At 44.4% G+C, this 21898-nt stretch overlaps 1 protein-coding gene across 1 annotated transcript in view; it reads left to right on the top strand.

The window, feature by feature from the left end:
- VPS4B (vacuolar protein sorting 4 homolog B) overlaps positions 1-21898 on the top strand; it is a 41730-nt gene that overhangs the window by 16790 nt on the left and 3042 nt on the right. Inside the window, exons 7-10 of the mRNA XM_056854993.1 lie at positions 7219-7367; positions 7596-7677; positions 8629-8848; positions 19163-19300. Of these exons, the coding sequence (XP_056710971.1) occupies positions 7219-7367; positions 7596-7677; positions 8629-8848; positions 19163-19300 (589 nt within the window). The remainder of the gene's footprint in view (positions 1-7218; positions 7368-7595; positions 7678-8628; positions 8849-19162; positions 19301-21898) is intronic.

Genomic DNA, 21898 nt, shown 5'->3' with positions numbered 1-21898 from the left:
CAGAGTGGAGGATCTTCCCTTCACGGGCACTTCTTTGTTCTCATTTAAAATGGATGAGATTCTTTCACAAATGAAAAAGAAGAAACAGCCACTGTTATTTGGAATTACTTGCAAGCACTTGGCAACCTACAAACGGAGGAAGTCCTCAAGGTACCATTGCCAGCTGTGAAGCGGGTCGCGCTGTTCTAATGACTAGACTCTTAGAATGGACCACTTCCTGAGAAGTGATATGTTATCTTATTCAGCCAGTCACATACTTAGCGGGACTCAACGACTTTACTCACTTATTAAAAGCAAGTCTTTTTATTGATATACTTCCAGTAAATATGTGTAAATACAAGTTACAAAGTATTTCTGTTCAATAACAATGTCAGTAACAATGTTTATATATGGAGCAATAATGTATGTAACAATGTATACTGTTAAGCAAGCAAGTTCTACATACTATTTAAAATCTTAATCCAATATTTTAGATATAACAGTCAAATATCACTGATTTATCTTAAAGCCATACATACCAATCAGCCTTTTCTGAGACTCTCTAAGTGAGAAGTCTCAGCTACTAGCCTTTCTGTGTCTGTATTTATACATTTTCAATCACCTTGTAGCTGTTAGGTGATGTCAAGGCATGTGATACCTTTTTGGTAGGCAGGTGTCACTGTCCTTGTATCTAAATAAGCTAAGGTTAGTGAAGGATTGGGCTTTCCTTCAATCCATTGTCCTTTGCTATAACTTTGTATGGCTTTCTCCTTACTGGAGCCTCTGCTGCTAATTATAAACAATCATAAACAATCAGTTATGAGCTTTATACTTATGCTATATTCTCAACATTAGTATCATTCTCTTCTACAGAACAAGACCTTTCATTTGATACCATTCATTAAACTCTAAGACCCAGCATTCTCATTTAATTCACAAAATACTATATTGTTTACATTTCAACTCTGTATCACAGAAGCTTATCTGTAAATAGGCAGTTTATCTACAAGTCTTTGACATTGAAGCTGTAACTGTGAAGGTCTATGAAGGCTCTGTGAAGGGCTCTCTCTGTTAGAAAGATGTTTACAGTATCTCTTATCTAGAGGACAGATCATATGTCACACTGTCTGGAGGGCATCCTTACTGAGCATGTCTCTAGCAAGGACAAGTTGTTTGAATGTTACTGCAGCCTCTGTTTGAATGTGAGAGACTGAAGCCTTTTGCTTTTAACTTTCATTCTGTTCTATTTACAGGATTATGCTTATGTTACAAGCATAAGTTAAAAGGATTGTGTTCTTCATGTATGCAATGTGTGTGTGTTTGTGCTGTTTTCTGAACGCAATTGTGTTAATGTCTGAATGATTCTGCATATGTACAACCGAATATGCTGTTCATGGGCTCTATATGTCAATGCCCGTGACAGCTGCCCTTCAGCGTTATCAGTACCTGCTACCATCAGCCCCAGTCAAGGAGCAGAACAGGCCCAGGTCTGGCCTACAAGGCCCAGCCTTCCAAGGCCTCTTAGCAGAGCCAGAAGGCTCCTTTCTGATTCACGCACTTGTCAGAGCCCACAGCTTATCCGGTTTCTATGCTGAATGGCAGTTAATAATATCTGACCACCCGGGTTTTGTCTATCATTAGAGAGGGTACAAATGAGAGTTTCATGAGGTTCCACTCCCGCAGCTGGCAACTCAAGTGGTTGACTGCATCTTGTCCGAATTACTGTGGTTGCTGTCCTTAATGCTCAAAGTTGCAGTCCAACAAATTGGAGTCTCTGATTATGGCTATTTTTGAGTTTTATTCCAGGGCAAAAAAGATGGAGGCTTCAGACCTATACAAGACCTCTGTGGTTTAAACCTTTACCTCAAAGTTACCAAGTTCAGAATGTCATTCTCAGCGCCCGTACGCCTTTGACCAGGCTTTCATAGGGACAGAAATTGAGGTCTCCTGGCCAGTTTACAGGGAATTTCTGCTGTTAGCTGCCCTCTCCCCTTAGTTTTTAAGTGTCTCCTGTCTCTAAAATCTTTGGGATAGGCTTCCTTCTCTCTGAAGGGTCAGCTAGCAGCAGTATCTGCTTCACACTCTCTCACAGCAAGCATAATGCTTTTTTTCTCATCATACCTCCAAGATGTTTCACCTTTATCCTCTTAGGGTTCCCATAGTGCAACAGTAGTCCCTGTCCCTGGTATTGGCCTAGCTGAAGCGTTCCCCCTTTGAGCTGTTAGCTACTTGCTCTTTGTCAGTTCTTTCCGTCAAGGTCAGGTTCCCAGTTGCAGTAACCTCAGCCAAAGGGTTGTTTTTTTGAAGAAAAAAATTTATTTTTATTTTTCTATACTAATTAGACAAGGTATTCAACAATCAATATAGGTAAACATCAGAGTATAAATTCTAATAAACAATTGTTGAAAATACATACATATATAGATAAAAAATAAAATATAAAGACTTCCCCTACACCTCCCTCAATCTTGTCATTTATTTGTAATCTCCTTTGTTTAAGATTCTAATCCTAATATTGTTACAAACATTTATAAGATATTTTTTTATTTAGCATTACTCATAATCTAAGTATTTGCTACTTCATTTATCTATATTCAGATAAAGAAAAGGAAAAAAATAAGAAAGAACAGAAACAAAAAGCACTATTTTTATAATAAAAAATGGATTAGATAATAAGTATCATTTTTAACTTCCTTTGAGAATGAATATCATGATTCCTCCATTTTTCCCACATATCTAATAAGTATCAGTTATGTTAATGCCATTAATTATTCTGTTTTTGTCAGAGCCAAGCCATTTAATCAGTCCTTTTTAATTAAATCCCGAGAAAAACTAAACCCTTTGACCCAGTCTCTTTATCTTAAATTTCCAGCATCTTCCTCTTTTTCCCAGTAGCTTTAAACGTCGAAGGGCATCCATGGAAGCTGTTAGTGCAATTCCCTCTGTAAAAATTGATGGGGGATAGTAAATCTGCAGCATGTTTTCTTCCATCCCTAAGGCGAGAAAAAAAATCCCGGTATTTCCAGCTTTTTGCCCTTTTAAATTCTCCCAGTTAACTTTGAAAAGTTCATCAGGTAAATCATACAAGCAAAAGTCAGTCTCTTACGTTCATATCCATAATTGTCAATTGGGTTGGTTCAATTTCTTCTTGCAGATGTATATCCTTTGGTAGTCCTTCATAGCTCTCCATCTCCTTTACAGAATTTAATTCTTCTTTTAATGGTTTGTCGTTTGGGGAGCTTCCTTCTCTCACCTCTGATCTCATTGTCATAATTCGGTCTTTTATATCCTTGAGATCTCCCGAAATTACATCCAGTTTCCGATTGACAAGTTTGTAGATATTGTTTGTCAGAGAGACTAGTTGATCCATGAATTTAGTCTCACTTTCCATGGTTGCTACTTCTGGTAGTTTGTTGAGGTTTAATTTGTAAAATCCAGACAGGTATACGTTGTGAGTTGTAAAGTGGTGCTACAGGGGACAGGATATAAGGTTGCACTCCTGCCGTTCCTTCCTTTTGCCTAGGAACTTGGGAAGTATTTGCCAGTTACACAGTGGTGCCACAGATCCGGTCTCAAATCCCGTAGTATTCTCACGATGGCAGACGATAGCTGATGCTTCCGGATAAGACGTGGCTTGAAAATTTGTTTACTCAGAAAAGCCTCCTCCCGGAAGTGGGGGGGAATCTGCTCATCCCTCTCCTTTACACTTCTGAGTTTCTGATTGGTGGCTATAACGTCATTCAAAAGGTCCCAATTGTTATGTCTATCCACCGATCAATTTGATTAAGATCCTGCCGGCTATTCCAATGTTTTTAATTGTCAAAGAGTCATCCAAACCTCAGATGGGGAGATACGGATTCTATAAATATTTTTTCCACTCCTTCGGGACTTCCAATTCCAGGTAAAACAAAAGAGTTTCTGTTACTTACTCAGATTTTAGAAGAGTAGGTATTCTTGCTTATGTATCGTTGCTTAGATGGTAATAGGTAGGGGAGAGCTGAGCCTAATTCCAGAGAGACGTTCGCGGCAATGGTTTCCCCTCAGGCCAGGCAGGACCTCATCCAGGATTCCGAGAGTCGTCCGATGGCTCTCTCAGCAAAACTGGGGGTCAAACCGCACTTCATGGGCAGCAGGGGAAATCCTGTTTCCCAATCCACTATTTAGGGTTGGGTAGGGGTGCAGAATTACACCCCAGATTCGAACGAATCTTGGTTCCCTTGGGAGCCCCCAAGAGACGTGGTGCTCAGCGTCCCTAGCGGAAGTCTCCTCAGCCAAAGGGTTGGAGAGTTTGCTGTTCTATGTGCAGATTTGCCTTTTATTAAATCCCACAGGGAAAAGGTGGTCCTGCAACCCAGTTTGCTATTTTTTCCTAAGGTTCTCTAAGTTCTACCTATCATGGACATAGTACTTACTGTGTTTTTTCCTCCTCACACTTCCAGTGCTGAGAAAGCATTTTGTGTGTGTGTGTGTTAAGTGCCGTCAAGTCGCCTCCAAATTATGGCGACCCTATGAATCAGTGTCCTCCAAAATGTCCTATCTTTGGCAGCCTTGCTCAGGTCTTACAAATTGAGGGCTGTGGCTTCCTTTATTGAGTCAATCCATCTCTTGTTGGGTCTTCCTCTTTTCCTGCTGCCCTCAACTTTTCCTAGCATGACTGTCTTTTCTAGTGACTCTTGCCTTCTCATAGATAAAGCATTACTCATATTAGACATTAAGAGAGCTTTATTTTATTTAAACAGAACAAATTCATCTTGCAAAAGGAATTCACAGGTTTTCTGTTATCAGATTAAATTATGCATCTCTCATTTTTCTTTCTCCATTACCTGGTGTTAATTGGCACACTTAACACCAGCTCTGCTCAGGAATTGCAATACTGTGGCCCACTTGTGAAATCTGGATGCAAGAGTTGATTGAGTGGGAAGGAGAAGAAAGGGGTTGGCTGGGCTGAGAGAAACTGCAAGAGCTGCAGCTGGACCGGGCAAACTCTGTACCGGTACCTCGACCTCTTTATAATAATGCCAGTCATGCTTAAACGTTCCTCTTTAATGCAACTACCAAGCATTTTGTTCTTCGGTTACTGTCAAAGAGCTCCAACCAGCCTTCACCAGCTGGAGCTGCTTTGGTTTGGTCAAAAGTTTCCCAAAACATTAAACTCCAGGCGTTCACCCCAAGTTTAACGGTAGCTGCCACCAACTCTGGAACAAAAGTAAGCCTCCAGGCACAGGGTCCAGAGTAACCCCTGCCAAGCTTCAAAAGTTAAGTGTAACGCTTACCCTGCAAGGTAGAAGCCTGCCAGGGAAAGATTACACTCCAAAAAATGTCTTAGCTTTTTGGTTGGTGGTTTTTACACTCAAACAAGACACTTAGAATTAGGCTTGGAATCCCAAAATCAAAAGACACAAGCCATTTAAAGACTAACAATTTATAAGATTCAAGCTGGTTTACAGGAAAGAAAAAGTCATGAAGTGTTAAGCAAGAAAATAATAAACTATTTAGCATAGCTACCTAGTACATTCAAAAGCCTTTTTGATTCAAAAGGGTTGGCAAAGGTTTCTTGCATCAGGTTTATAGTTACCAACTTCCAAAGATGCTTCCAGCATTCAAGAGTTCCACAAATTGTCCAAAGTCAAGTTGACCAGAGGTTCCTCATAGGGCCAAAATCAAATGGGTTGTGATGCCGCCAGCACAGCTCTCCTGCTGTACCCTAAAGCGTGCATAGTTTTCTCAAGACTGGGCTGTCTCTATATTCGTTTTCTCAATGGCATGAGCTCATAGGCCAATCAGAAAATGAAAGTGATTTGTGGTTATTGCTTGGTCAGAGTATTGCATCACTAATTAATGCATTCAGGTGGTGGAGCCTGCAGAAACCCCCTACACCTGAATGTCATTACAAACATTAAGATAATGGCTGACAGATTAATTACTGTGACACGCCCGGCCTTGCATTCCAGAAAGGGGAAAGAAAGGTTTTAACGAACACCAGCTGGGGCCTACCTTGCTCCCTCCACAAAAGCAGTTTTCAAAGTGTAACTATTTTACTGCTCCAAAATCCTAACAGCACAAAACTCATAGGCCTCCTAGGCCTGAACCAAGGAAATAACACAATCCAAGAATTTGAGGGACCTCAACTTCTTGACAGTTACATGTTTGAATTTCTAAGTGATCGATTAAAACAGTGGTGGGGAACCTTTTTCCCCGCCAAGGGCCATTTGGATAGTTATAACATCATTCGCAGGCCATACAAAAGTTATCAACGTAAAAATTCTCCGACCAAGCAGGCAGCTGCCCCAGATGACCACTCCCCCGGCGCAGGCAAGCAGGCAGGCATCCAACCTGCCCACCTCGCCCACCTGGTGGCACTGGTTGGTCTGTTGCACCAGCTGGGCATAGCTGTCCAGCTATATGCTGGAGTTGCTCCGGCTCCACATGGTCAGGGCCGGATTCTACAGCCAGCTCCTGCTACTTCCGCCTGCAGGGATGAAATGAAGATACACTAGCTAAGAACTCGCCCACACATTCTGTCCCTGTCCCCTTTAACCCCTTCATTGTCATCACTTCCGCCCCAGCCCTCTTGTAGTACAGAGGGAAGACGTTTCTCCATGGCCTGGGTAGGAAAGGGTTAAGACAGTTTCTTGGGCGGTCCTAGCAGCTCGATAGCTAATGACTCTTCTGCAAGGGGGGGGAAGGGTTCCTTTTCTCGGGAAAACAAACTCACATCTGCCTTGAATAGAGACTATTCCTGTCTGTAGAAGGGGGTGGATCGCCAGTCTTCGATCCTTCTGATCTAGAATGATGAACCACATTATACAAGTTTTGACAAATTCAATGGTTGGCCAAAGAGCATTTCTTTCATGGAAAAAGGCTGAAACTGGGGGCACCAGCAACCCACTGATGTCTCTTCCTGTGTGACTGGAGGTCATGTCAGCATATTGCCAATGACACCCTTGCATTTGGCCAAACTCTACCATTTAACTGTAGAGTTTTGCCCAAATATTAGAGCATCACTGGCAATGCTGCTGTCACTTAGGGTTGCACAGGAAGTGACGTCAGTGTATTGGGGATGCGGGGCCTCCACAATCGTTTCCCACACACACACACACACACACACACCTCTCTGCTCGGCTGAGATGCCCCATCTCTAGTGGGAAAATCCTAGTTGGTGAGCCGTACTGAGGAAGGTATAATGTGCTGTAGTACTGTAAATACTCCCCTCATGTAAGAACTGCAACTCTTTCACAGGTTAGTGAAGAATCTATTCCAACTTGCTCGAGAAAACAAGCCTTCCATTATCTTCATTGATGAAATCGACTCTTTGTGTGGTTCCAGAAGTGAAAATGAAAGTGAGGCCGCCAGACGGATTAAAACAGAGTTTCTAGTACAGATGCAAGGTAAGATTGTGGCTCTCCTGGCACGGCTAAAAAATGGGCTTCCCTGCGCGGCACAAGCACGTGTTAGGATCACTTGGAATTGCCTGAGAATTTAGAAGATGGCAGGTGTTGAAATGATTTATGGACTTCCGTGATTTTATGGAGTTCCATGTTGTGCCTTATTTAAAAGTCATGAAGTTATGTAATTTTTAATTTAAAACTGATTTTAAATTGCTCATTCCATTTTAGGAGTTGGAGTAGACAATGATGGAATTTTAGTTCTTGGAGCTACAAATATACCCTGGGTCCTAGATTCTGCCATCAGAAGAAGGTAACACGGAACACTGTTTATGCTACAGCCCAATCCCACTTATGGGCACTTTACTTTTAGAGCTCTCAGGACAGTAGCACCAGTACCAAAAGACGGTGAAAGGGTCAGTGCTCTCTTTTATAATTAGGGCTTGGACAGTTCTGTTCCAGTTTGACTTCTGATGGCACAAGTTGCTTGCGTTGCTGCATTTATAGGAGTGGGCTTCCAAATGCTATATATTATGAATGAAGTGTTACCTGGTAGAATTAATGGCAAGATATGGGAGTGCTCTGTTGCATGATTTTTACTGGAAAGAGAGAAAAAGTCTAGCCAAAAGAAAATGCTTACAAGATGCACACTGACCACGACTCGGCTGGACCAGCTGCTCTCCTGTCGGTCTCTTGCCACCCACATTTTGATAACATGTTTTATGTATGTTGGTGGGGGGAAAATGTTTTTGCTGCCAAGTCACAGCTGGTGGGGTTTTCATGGCAAGGGACAGTTCAGAGGTGGTTCTGCCATTGCCTGCCTCTGCATCAAAACCCTGGTATTCCTTGGAGGTCTTCCATCCAAATACTTGCCAGGGTCAAACCTGATTAGCTTTTGAGATCTGACGAGATCAGGCTGGCCTGAAGCTGTCCAGGTCAGCACAATGGAAAAATTAGGACAGTCTAATTAAGGTGTCAGTTGTTGTGGAGGATATACCTGTTCTCAGCAAGGCAAAATAATTTTTTGATGGAAAAATGGCGTGAGTGCTTCCCAAAACCTCACTGAGCTGGGCGGCAGGGCCATCATTTAAGTTAGAAATGTTGACATTTCACATTTTTCTTTTTGGAGTGTTTTTTTTTTTTTTTAAGTTGCATATGGCTTCCTTTTTCTACCTAATTCTGCTGGACAGGCCAACCTGAGTTTGAATGGATGGTGTACTATTGTCATTGGTATTTGATGTTTTGTCCTTTCTTCCCCAATAAGGTTTGAGAAACGTATTTACATTCCCTTGCCTGAGGACCATGCCAGAACAGCCATGTTTAAGCTTCATCTCGGGTCCACACAGAACAGTTTGAGTGAATCAGATTGTCGAGAGCTTGGAAAGCGAACAGATGGCTATTCCGGTGCTGACATAAGCGTAATCGTACGAGATGCCCTGATGCAGCCTGTTAGGAAGGTTCAGTCAGCCACGCACTTTAAGAAAGTGAGCAAATTAACCTCTTTTTTCTCCCCTATGATCATTCCCTTCATCATTTTTGAGCTGTTCCGTATCCAGAAATCTTATGACAAGGGGGCATGAGCACGCTAAGGGGAAGTAGGGTTGCCAGGTTCCGGTCATTGGATGGGGCCTGATGACATCATGGGTGAGGATGCCATGATCTCACCAGGTGGGATCTGGTGACATCACGTTGAACAGGCAATGATTTTACAGTTTTGTATCACATGATAATCTTTGAAGAGGTATAGTTTATAAGGCTGAAGAGGTGAGGCTCTAAACTGTTGGGAAAAGTGGGGTAGAGATGATGGCAGTTAATCACTGCTTTCGTAACTGAATTGGGAGATTACTCAGTTACAGCTGCCCATAAATTGTTACTCCACCCTAGAAATTATCCCCTACCAGGTAGGTAGGCAGTGGTGTGGTCACTGTGTAATGAGGGAGCACGTGCAGAGTGTTCGTAGTCCCTACATTTACAGAGTTGATGACTTACAGCTCAGAGGTATGTTGATAAGGGGGGGGCACTCCCTCGCCTGTCAGCTTTTGGAGAGGCTCCACTTGCAGTTGCCATAATCCAAAACAGCCATGTGACCACCGTGTGCCCTGCGCACCACCTCATCACACACATGCAGTAACAGAAGATATAGGTATATGTTTAATAGCAGTAGTAATAGTTATAACTATAACCTTGTTAGTTAATAACTAACCTTTTGAATTACCAGATTACTGAGCACGTAGGGCTGTTTCTCCCTGCTGTTGAATCTTCGCCAGCCCCTGTGTATCTCGGGGGGATGGGAAAGGGTTCCCTCTCTGCCTTCCTGCCCTCTCCTCCACATGACACCCAGGAGCTCTACTTCCGTCTCTGGCACAAAGCCCACCGCTTAGGGAGGGGCGTCACCACTTAGCCACCCTCCAGTTCCGCCGGCAGCTGCTGTTTCAAGGTGTGAAACAGTTTGCCAGCAGCAGCCGGGGCCCGCTCAGTGAAGGCCTTGCCTGCCTCTCTGGAACTTGGGCAGGATTGCCAGCTGACCTGGAGAAAAATGCCCTGTCCTTTTAATAGCGGCTTAATGGGTGTTATTACCTCTGTGCCTTGAAAAGAGGTAGCTGCCCATTTCCTCAAAATTAACCTCTATTAAAGGGAGGCCACTTTTTTCCAGGCTGTTTAGCAACTCCTAAATATGGGACAGGTGCCGCATTGGGAAACAGTCCTCAGAAGAGCCATAGGTGACAGGTAGGCGTGTTTAAGATTGCCTGAGCATTATGCCCCTTCAGACCTTTGCTCCCTGGGCATGTCTGCCTCTTCAGTGGATTAGCCATAATCCCAGATTTTGGGAGAGACAAGGACAGGAGGTTGACAGTGATTATTCATTTGTGTGTAAAAAGCATACTTAGTATGCTCAGAGACACACTCCTTGACCCAGGCAACCTACAGCAAAGGGGCCCATAACATTCCAAACAGACTCCAGGCTGAGTGGAATTAGACATTTATTTTTCTGCTTCATAGTGGATAAGCAAACAAGCCCAAAATAGTATAGTAATTTACCATCAGTAAATAGTAATTTTATGCCAGTTTTCTGTCCAGTATTCTCCCTTACCACTGTAAAAGGGGAGAGAACAAGAAACAAAAATTCCCAGAGCGGAAAAGATTGTGGGAAGGACCAAAGGAAAATGGGTGTGGTAATTAAAGGGTTAATTGGCTCAGTCTGCACATGTCCCTTCTACTTCTGAGGGTGGGGGGGGAACAACCATAGAGATTTCTTTTAAAAAGTGAACGTTGGGTATTCAGGTACGGGAAATGTCATGTTTTTGGGGGGTGGGGTGGAGATTTTCCCTATATACTCTTCTGTGGCCACAGTCCTGTTTGCCATTCTCCCAGCGTCATCCCTAACCAAGCAGAAACCGAAAGAGGGGTTTCACCACATTCTTGGGACATTTTAGGTGGGGCGAGAGATACTGAATTTCACCTGATTCTAGGCACAGAATACCATCTTCTGGTTCTGAACACCATTACGGCTGTGTTCTGCTTTCACTTCCTCACAATGGCAAGAGCTTGGTCTGGTTCTTCTCTCTGAGGGTCCAAAGGGCATCTTCATGAAGGGTGCTTCCGTTTCCTCTTAACTCGGGAGGCAGGAATCAATATTTAAATTTTCTAGCCTCCTGGGGTAAATGCCCCCTATTGCCATTCTACTTCCTGCATTTATCGGGAGAGCAGCTTTTTTCGCAGCTCTCAGCTTAAAAAGGGATTAGATAGAAAGAATAAGGCTAACTTGATGATGATGATTTTATTATTGTGGCAATAGCCAGATAAACTACAAACTTTATCAATTAAAATTGATTACGAATTTAAATAATTAAATTAAATTAAAACCTCTCTATACCAAATGCAGATAAAGTTATAACAGTTAATAATCACGATATTCACAAGGCATAAAGCGATTAAAATCAATTAAAATCAATTAAAATCACTAATACCCTTCTCCGACCGAATTTTAATAGCTACAGAGCAATACTTGGCTACTTGCAAAGATCGCTGAGAGTCTCCCTCCCATAAGAGGAATTTAATTTTCTCTTCCTCTGAACTGGACTCCATCATGTCAATAAGAGGTGAAATTAGATTCTGACGAATTCCCTCATAAAAGGTACATCTAAATAGAACATGACTAGTGCTTTCCATTTCGCCGGATCCACAAGGACATGCCCACTTGGAACTTGGTAATTTCTTGTACTTCCCCTCCAGAATTGCTGAGGGCAAAGCCGACCCTCTAGCCAGAGTAAATGCTCTCCTTTGGTTATTTAGCACAATAGCAGATAAATATTCGGCTGGCGCTAAACAAAAGCGTGTTTTAATAGGGGCCAGGTACGCTGGGGAACTCATAAGCTCTGTTTGTCTCTCAATATCAAAGATCCTTTGTCTAATCAGGAGCTTTGCTTGATCTTTTTTTTGCTCTAGGAGGAATTGTGGTGCAAACCCAAGACTCTCCTTTTTTTTTTTCAGACTGCATCCACCATCTAGATCTATAATTGTCCAAATTAAGCAGTGGTAAGAATCCCTCTGATGCCTCATGGGCTTTTAACCAAAGGGAGATTGAGGCTAGAGTAATTTTTGCCTCGATTTTTAACATGCCTGTTTCCAAGCGGACCCAGGAATTCGAAACAAGGCAGGGGACTTGTAGGATCACCCGAAGGAATTTGGATTGTACCTTCTCCAGAGGAGTATAACTGGATTTAGCTGAGCCTAAGATTGTGCCATATAGCATTTGGCTAATTGACTTAGCCTGAAAGAGTTTTAAAGCTGCCGGAATGCAAAAAGCTCCTTTCGTCCTAAAAATTTTTAATATATTATAGGCGGATCTCTCAGCGGTTAACGCCACCTGTCTATGATGTTCTGCTCGGAGGCCATTTGCCTGATTTCTAACTTTTGATTCTTCTTTTCTATCCTACTGCTAAATTTTTTACTTATCTAACTCTCTCTCTTCCTTTCCTAATAGATTAGGAAAATAGAAGGGGAAAAAAGGGTAGCAATTTCTCACTGCGCAACAAAATGGCTGCCAGGCAAGAGGATTCCTAAATCGCGCAGGCAGATTTAGCCTTCTAGCCTTCTTTCGGCGGCTCCACGGAGTTCCCCTCTGGGCTCCAACCAGCCTTCCTGCAGCTATGCAGCCAATTCTAAGGGGAAAGCAAAAAACAAATTAGGCACGAGCGGCGCCAGTAAACACAAGAGAGCCGGCTCGGCGAAAAGTAGACGCACTAAACGATTCCCCACCGCCGCCCGCTCTTCAGCTGCGCCGCCCAAAAGCAGAGAGAATTCCGCGGCGGTTTGCAGCAGGGACACTACAGCGGCCGAGTCCATTGCTCCCTTACCGCCCGAAAGGGGAGAGGTTACTGAGGCTGGCGGCTCGCCCTTGCCTTCGGAAACCCCATCCACAGGCGGCTCCCCTCAAAATCAAGGATGGGACGCGTCGGCGGAGACTTCAACTACTGGTAGGGCAATTCCTCCCCTAATCCAAGAGAGCGGCTTAGCTTTTCTAAAAGCAGAGCTCTCTACATTAATTAGAGACGCCTTCGCAGAAGGCTTACAGATGGCACAACCTTCTCGTCCTTCCCCTTCTTCTCAGGGAAGCTCCTCCTAGGGGGCAAGGGCTATAGAAACCTCTGCTGAGACTACAAGCAGGGCAGATATTTCTGGGGATAGTAGATGGCCCACAGAGGCGGCTTTAAAGGACACTTCTGGGTCTCAGTCTTACCAGATGCAAGGTGGCAACTCCTCAGCTTCATCTGGGGATGAGAATTCTGATAAAGAGGAGGGAGAGTTCAGTTCAGACGGAGAGGATGTTATTGAGCAACCCAAGCAATCCAGAATTTTCAATGCAGAGGAATTTCCTCTTTTATTCTCCAAAACCTTAGCAGCCCTGGACTTGGCAGAGGACTCTGAAGCTTCTCACCCAAAAAGAAAAAAGGGAACCAAGGAGTTCTTCCATATGCACGACACCCCAGACAGGGTAGTCCCAATACCAGACTACTTCTTAACCCTTATGAGATCAGAGTGGGAGAAACCAATGGCTTCCAAACAATTACCCCTCACATCAAAAAAGTTTTATAACATTGACCATAACACCTCAGAGTTACTGAAAGTGCCCCTTGTGGAAGCACCAGTCACTGCATTACACACATCTGATCTGGTAACTGAAGAAGGTCAAGCTATGATCAGGGACCCTGCAGATAAGAAAGCAGAGCTAGCATGTAAAAAGGCTCATAAGGCTTCTGCACTAGCTATCAGTGCTTCCATTACTTCTGCACTATTTTCTAGGGCAGCTATTATTTGGGCAAGAAAACTGGCACAGCTCATACCTCAGGAAGAAAAACAGGCCTGTGAAGGGGTATCCAGACTCCTGAGAGCAGTCTCTTTTCTAGCTGACTCTACACTTGACACAATGTCTTTTGCTGCTAGAGCCTTAGCCACCTCCTCAGCAGCCAGACGGGCACTTTGATACACCCTTGGCAGATCGAACAGAGTTCAAAATCTGTTCTCATGGGCTTCCCTTATCAAGGGAAGAGGCTCTTTGGGGATAAATTGGACCCCATTCTCATTGAGACCAAGGCTAAAAAGAAAGTCTTACCTAAGAGCCTTCCAAAAGAATCCAGGGGCTTCTCCCAATCCACTTCCTTTAGAACTTACCACACTCTTCAGAAATACAGGCCTGATCAGTGCAGGTTTCAGTGGAACCAAAACCGCAGCTCCTTTCGTAGAGGAGGGAGGTACAATAGGACAACAAAGTTCTCTCCAAGGCAGCAAAGGGGATAAACCCGGCCGCCAAAACAAGCAATAATGCCATCTCTCCTCTGGTGGGAGGTAGGCTCAGTCTGTTCCTTCCTCAGTGGTCTTCCTCCCACCCAGACCAATAGGTAGAGAGCATCATCACACACAGATACAAAATAGAATTTTCACACATACCACCCAGCAGAGTAGTCGTATCCGCAGTCTCAAAGAACAAACTCAAACTCCAAAGGATCTCAGAAGCCATACAGCACCTATTAAGCATCAAAGCCATAGAGACAGTCCCTCCAATGGAGCGCTCATCAGGAATTTATTCAATTTTCTTTACCGCCCCAAAAGGGACGAGGGATAGAGACCCATTCTAGATCTCAATTTTTTGAACAAGTTCATTCCTTTAAAACATTTCCGGATGGAAACACTGAGGTCAGTCACAGAGGCCCTTCGACCATTGGACTTTCTGACGTCCATAGATCTCACCGAAGCTTATCTACATATTCTCATTTACCCTACACACCGCCGCTTCCTCAGATTCCTGTATTAGGGAATGCATTTCCAATTCAGGGCCCTCCCATTCGGATTAACATCAGCTCTGAGGGTATTTACCAAAGTGTTAGTGGCACTCATAGCAGTTCTACGCAGAGAGGGAATCAATATACCCATATCTCGATGACATACTAGTATGCGCAGACTCAAAACAGCAAAGTCTAGAACACACACAAAGGGTAATAGAAATGTTGACAACTCATGGCTTCATCACCAACTACAAAAAGAGCCAGTTGTCTCCTTCCCAAAGACACCTTGGAGTAGACATAGACACAAAACACAACAAACTCTACCTCACACAAGAAAAGATAAATCTAATCACTTCCCCAGCCAAAAAAGCATACCCTTCCCGATCCTCCAAGCTCATGTCCCTAGCAAAGCTGCAGGGACACATGGTAGCATGTATCCCGACCATTCAGTGGGCACGCTTGCATGCAAGGCCCCTACAATGGCTTCTCAGACCTTACCAGGGAGACTTCCAGCAAAAAAGAGAATTTCCAAAGAAGCAAAAAAGAGTTTAAAATGGTGATCTGTTCCAAGAAACCTAGCCAAGGGCCTTCTGTTCATCCGCCCCATTCCAATACAGATACGCACAGACGCTGGGCCTACAGGTTGGGGGGCAACATTACAGGATCTCCCGGCACAGGGCACTTGGAATCTTCAGGAGCAAAAACTGCACATAAACATTCTCGAAATCAGGGCGATCTTCAGAGCCCTTCAGGCCTTCCATCCTCAAATCCAGCGAAAGGACGTTCTAATCAAGGCGGACAATGTAGCCACAAAGGCATACTTAAACAAGCAGGGGGATCGAGGTCCTCAGCCCTACACAGGGAAGCACTGAACATACTGACATGGGCCGAGAGCAACCTGGCCTCCCTCTCACCCGAACACATACAGGGCTCTGTCAACATCCAAGCCGATTGGCTCAGCAGGGAGACGCTCAGCGAGGCAGAATGGTCACTTCATCCAGAAGTCTTTCACACCATCACTCAGAAATTCAGTACGCCACAGGTGGACCTGTTTGCCACGAACAACAACAACCAATAGAACAGGTTCTTCACCAGGTACAAACAACAGGGAGCAGAGCAGACAGATGCACTGATATCCCTGTGGCCCAGCGAACAGCTATATGCATTCCCTCCCCTCCCTCTCATACATAGAGTCCTGAGAAGGGTACGTCTCCTAAAAGCACACGTACTTTTTGGCCCAGACGACCATGGTTCTCATCCCTAGTGCAGATGTCGAACAACCATTATTGGAGACTACCAGAGAGGCAGGACTTACTGATTCAAGGCCCAATATGTCATCCCAATCCAGAATGGTACAAAATGACAGTATGGAAATTGAACAACAAAGACTATCAGACTTAGGTTGTAATGCAGACATCATTCACACCATTCAGGCAGCGTGCAGGCCTTCTACCCAAAGAATTTACAATGCTTCTTGGAAGGCTTTCACCAGATGGTGTAGATGCAAGGCAATCAATCCTCTCAAACCTAGAACTGCAGGTATCCTATCCTTGTTGTAAGAGGGACATAAGATGGGCCTGTCCACTTCTATCCTTCGCAGACAACTGGCCTCCATAGCTACCTTAGTTCCTAGGGTAGCGGGTTATAGATTAACAAAACACCCTCACATAAAATCCTTCCTTAGAGGTCTGAACCTTATTTCTCCTCCGGTCAGACACAGGTTTCCCACCTGGAGCCTTCACACCGTGTTATCTGCCCTCACCAAACCTCCATTTGAGCCACTCACACAAGTAGGTCTCAAATGGTTGAGAATGAAAACCTTATTCCTAACGGCGGTCACTTCTGCTCGCAGAGTATCAGAAATAGGAGCGCTTTCAATCAGACCCGGGCTCATTACATTCCACAAAGACAAAGTAGTCCTCAGACACAATAGATCCTTTACCCCAAAATGCAATTCAAAGTTCCACAGGGAACAGGACATTGTTTTGCCGTCTTTCTGTCCCAATCCCAAAACTCCCAAAGAAAGGGCTTGGCACACTTTAGATTTACGAAGAGCATTACACACTTACATTTCTCGTACTCAATCCATACGTCTTTCAAACGCACTATTCATAAACATTTCATCTCCTAACAAGGGCAAGCCCATGTTTAGGGCATCCATTAGTCGCAACATCTCACTTTGTATCAGAACCGCCTATCTAGAAAGTAAACTTCCTATTCCAGGGGGCATTACTGCCCACTCTGTTAGAAGCGCAGCCACTTCTATGGCCTTTGACAGACAGGCTCCAATAGAGGAGATTTGCAAGGCCACCACTTGGTCTTCAGTATCCACCTTCGTTAGACATTAGAAGTTAGACCTTTACTCGTCAGCAGACGCCGCCTTCGGCAGAAGGGTACTGCAAAGCATAATCCAAGACGTCTAACCCTCCCATGGGCAGGACTGCTCTTGTATGTCCCATCATGAAGATGCCCTTTGGACCCTCTGAGAGAGAAAGAGCCTTGGGTACTTACCGTGAAGGCTGCTTCGGCTCAGAGGGACAAAGGGCATCTTGCCCACCCTGACGTCTTCTATGGATAGTTGTTGATTTAAAGTTGCAGGTTCTTCATAAGTTAGTCTATTCTTGCTGTCTTAGCAGCCTTCCAGGGAGTGAATTCCTCCACAGTTGTACATACCTTGTTTCTTTCAATGTTCTCGTTAACGATATAAGGCTTGGAAAGTTTTCGAATGGCAATAGGGGTCATTTACCCCAGGAGGCTAGGAAATTTAAATATTTATTCCTGCCTCCCGAGTTAAGAGGAAACGGAAGCACCCATCATGAAGATGCCCTTTGTCCCTCTGAGCAGAAGAAGCCTTCACGGTAAGTACCCAAGGCTCTTTCGCTGCAGTCAAGTTTTCAGTGGCTGAGGGAAATTCTCACGTATGGGTGTAAGGCCAAGGTCTGGGAGACCCAGGTTTGAATCTCCACAGATGCCCTGCAAGCTTGTTGGGTGACTTTGGGCCTGTTACATATTTTCAGCTTAACCTACCTCACAGAGTTGTTGTGAGGATTAAATGGGGGAGAGGAGACGCACGTAAGCCACGTTGGGTCCTCATTCTGGTGAAAGGTGGGCTTAAATGAAGCAAATAAAATAATGGCATTTAGTTTTTACCTTGTGGCTGTGCCTGTAGTCGTCTGAGCTTTAGACCAGGCAGCAGGTGTTGCGTTTGGCTGCAGCACAAGAAGGGCCCAGGGGGTTCTCTTAAGACCTATTTCACCGCAAAATGTCATTTACACTCCGCTTTTCTCCCCAATGGGGTTGGAAAGGGGCTTACAGCATTCTCCCGTTTATCCCCATACCAACCCTAAGAGACAGGTTAGTGTGAGCTCCAGGCTGAGAGCGCAGCTGGAGTCAAGGTCGAGTAGCTCAGAGGTTTGTTATGACAGCCTGCGCCCCGGCACAATAAGTGTAATCTATCATGGGAACCAGGCTCAGTCTGGTATCCAACGGTGCCTTTCTGATGTATATGTGTCAACCTGCCCGCTTTCCCCCCACTTGAGTTCTCGTACCTTTTCCTGTAAGTTGCTGCTACACACCTTATGCTTCCCAAATAAACTGCTTCTTAGACGACTCTGTCTGTCTGGTCTGTTGTTTGGGATTTGACAGGTGGACTCAGACCTTACAGTTAGGCCGAGAGTATGTGACTGGCCCAAGGTCACCCGGGATGCTTCCGTGGTAGAGCAGGGATTCATACCCGGGTCTCCAAGATGCTAGTTCAACACTCGGTCCACTCTACCGTGCTGGCTCTCGACTGTGCCACGTAGCTCCTGTGGCCCAGTTGACTTCCCGTGTTCTAGAAACTGGCCGTGTGGACGTCTCCTTCGGGTGGCCGAGCCGCCTTCCAGCAGAACCAGTCTTCTTTCGCCAACAGAAGGTGCCACCTTTAAGGTTGCATAGCACCCACATCCAGGCCCGTGTACACAATGCTGGTTTATTAGTTTACTCTCTGATATTTCTTGTTGAGATAAACTGAACTTCTTGCTTGTGTGAATTTCTAAATGTTTTCAGTCTTGCGACTCAAATCTAATGCAACCAGGACACATTAGAAACCACTGAACACGTCCTATTTGAGTGCACGTTGTATGATCACATACGATCGGGCCCTCTGATTCCCTTGTTAGTGGATTGTCCCAGACCTCTTAGAAAACATCGTCTAGAGCTCCTTTTGTCAGACACAATACCAAATGTATCTGTTAGTATGGCTAGATTTGCCTGGCTAGCAACTAAAATAAGACAAAATGCACTTAAGGCATTAGAATAACCAATCTATGATTAGAATCTCTACTGTTTTATGTATACTTTGGAGGATTTTATCCCTTTATTTGAGTTCTTAATCTCCACTACATCTTTATCTTTTGTATTATCAGTTCATAACTATTTATGTATATATTTAATTAAATTTATTTGGGATATTTGATGGTCTGTGACTACAAATAAAGTCTGTTGTTGTGGACTTAAATCTCGTTTCTTTCCAAGGTGAAAGGCCCATCGTTGTCTGATCCGAACGTGTTAGTAGATCTGTTCACCCCTTGTTCTCCAGGAGATCCCAGTGCCATTGAAATGACGTGGATGGATGTGCCAGGGGACAAACTACTGGAGCCAGTTGTTTCCATGGTCAGTCTTTGTTTTGCTCTGAAACTGTCAATTAAGTTTTTTAGGTTGCTAATTAATGGTGCCTTAATTTCCAGTATTATTAAACTGCAGGTAAATCTGGCTGGATCACATGTTACCCTTCCAGGTTACCTAGGACAGCCAGATCCCTTCTGTTATACAACATCAATTTGCCACACTCAAACGGCTCTCCCCTATTGGTATTACTATTTTGGAGCACATAAGTCTCTTTCCCACTTGCTGATGAAGCCTGTACCAGAATTCTGAGATTCAGAAATAACATTTGTGAGTTCAAAAAATGCAAGTGATGGTGGTCTGATGGTTTACCTGATGCTGATGGGCCTTTGGTTGTTTACCGGGTTTCCACTCACCGTGGTTCAGAACAGTTCCTGCCCCACAAGTAGATTGCCAAATCTGTTGCTCAAGCTGCCCCATGTCAAATTTATTATTATTGGTTGATTGGTGAGTCCATAGAAACGTTTATGCAGTAAATGTAAATGTTCTTGAATGCAGAAGTACCCCAAGCTTTGCCATACCAACACATGTAAACGATGGGTATCAAACCTGATGGCTGTTGTGCCAACACATAATACTGCTAGTTATAGTAACGAACAATTAGGATTTGGTTATTCCCCAGAAAGGTGGCAGTAAAAGGAAAGAGTTACCACCTTGCTACCTTTCAAATACATTACATGCAGAGTGTTCTGTTCTTCTCTCAATATTGAGTATAACTTAAGAACTGCATGTGACAGACAGGAGGCTGTCCTGGCCCTGAAGGGAGAAGCAGCCACGCAGATGAGCCCCCCGTGGGAGTGCAGCTCCACCATCCAGTCTCTTTTGAAAAGCGGGATAAAGTGAAGGAGGGACTGCAGGAGAAGAGGGGGCTGAACTCTGCCTCAGGGAGAGAGCAGGGACAGCTCAGGTCTGGCTCAGGGAAAGAGCAGACAGAGTGAACTGCATGTCCTGGCCCTGAAGGGAGAAGCAGCCATGCAGATGAGCCCATTGGGAGTGCTGCTCCAGCATCCAGTCACCTTTGAGAAGCGGGATGAGATGCTGGAGGGAACGCAGGAGAAGAGGGGGCTGAGCTCTGCCTCAGGGAGAGAGCAGGGACAGCTCAGGTCTGGCTCAGGGAAAAGAGCAGACAGAGGGAAGGTAGTTCTGCCCAGAAGTGTGGCGGAGCAGTTTAGCTCTATCTGGGAGAGAAGAGAGTGCCCGATTGTTAGGCCTGTCTCCAGGAATGAGCAGACCTGGTACCATGCAGTCTGACTCTAGGGAAAGGGCAGGCTGGTGTGGGTGGAATCCTGAGTACGAGAGAAGATCCAGCCCGGTAGCTAGTCAGCAAAAGCCAGTTTGTGCCTGAAAGCATTATAGAAAAGTCCAACTACTCTCTGAAGCCATAACCAGTTTAAATTTTTGTGCCTCGGCCAGGTTTCTCCTTTGTCTTCCTGGAAATCTGTGCTGCTGGTTTGTTCCTTTAAAACCAACCTATAAATAAACATACATACATACATACATACATACATATATTAATCCAGCGTCAGTGATCGCCGTAATCTCCTTGTGCATCACAAAATTTACCACACAGCAGCGAACCCAAAGCCTGTACAATTGCTACCTGTAGAACACCTGAAAACTGTGGGGAAGGTTTATAGATCAAAACAAACTTAGATCCCAAAAATATTAGAAGGCTGTGTGCGTCCCCCTCAGTAGGAGGAAAAAAGGGGGGGGCTTTGTCACACTGAGCGTGGAACTTCGGCCCCTTTCCTTTGATGTTTAACCACAGCTACCAAAGGCCTTGCCCCTGCCCATCTGTTCTTCTCATAAATCTTCTAAAGTTGGGTGACAATGAAAAAGTGGCAAATAAATGCCGTCCCTGGACTGAGGAAGGTAAGAGCATCAGAATGAAGAGAAAAATCATAATGCTCTCTCCGTTGCAGAAAACAATTACAATAATAATTTATGAACTTATAAAATTATTGCACATATGTTGAACGTCCTTTTCCCTCCTTCTGCTCCAAGGAAGCCTCTGAACAGAAGGAATTCCCAGCCAGTTTAGATGCTGTTTTCACTATCACTTCATTGTAGCCCTTCCACAATTTTGTCCAGAGTATCTACCTGGTTTTTGTTTTGTTTTGTTTTTTACAAAAAACTGTATATGAACAATACCTTTGTCTCTGGATTGAGTCACAAAGCACTATGTCGGGCATCTTCAGGGGAGTGGCTCATCAGTGGGGGGGGGGGGCGGGGGTCAACATTCCCCTGTGCCGTGTCATGAACTGCCTTTGGAAAGCAACCTTCATTCTGTAGTGGTTTGCAACACTGCATAGGTGACTGCTGTTTGAAATATGTAAGTGAAATTCTCTTGGATTCTCAGGACTGAGATCACGGTCTGAGACTGCCGTCCTAACCTTGCTTGCTTGGGGTAAAGCCCACCATACTCAGTATGAACTATGAAGGCAAACGGGACCAGCATTTAAACAAACTTTCCCCACAAAAAACACTTGCTGAACTCATGCAGCATTGTTCAAAGAAAAAAAGCATCTATTTGTGTATTTGGAGAGTGACATACATCAAGTTTCCAAATGTTAGCTGGTGCTCTTA

The sequence above is a fragment of the Euleptes europaea genome, chromosome 8 (genome assembly GCF_029931775.1).
Source record: "Euleptes europaea isolate rEulEur1 chromosome 8, rEulEur1.hap1, whole genome shotgun sequence".
Classification (NCBI taxonomy): domain Eukaryota; kingdom Metazoa; phylum Chordata; class Lepidosauria; order Squamata; family Sphaerodactylidae; genus Euleptes; species Euleptes europaea.
This window is presented reverse-complemented; position numbering and strand designations above follow the sequence as displayed.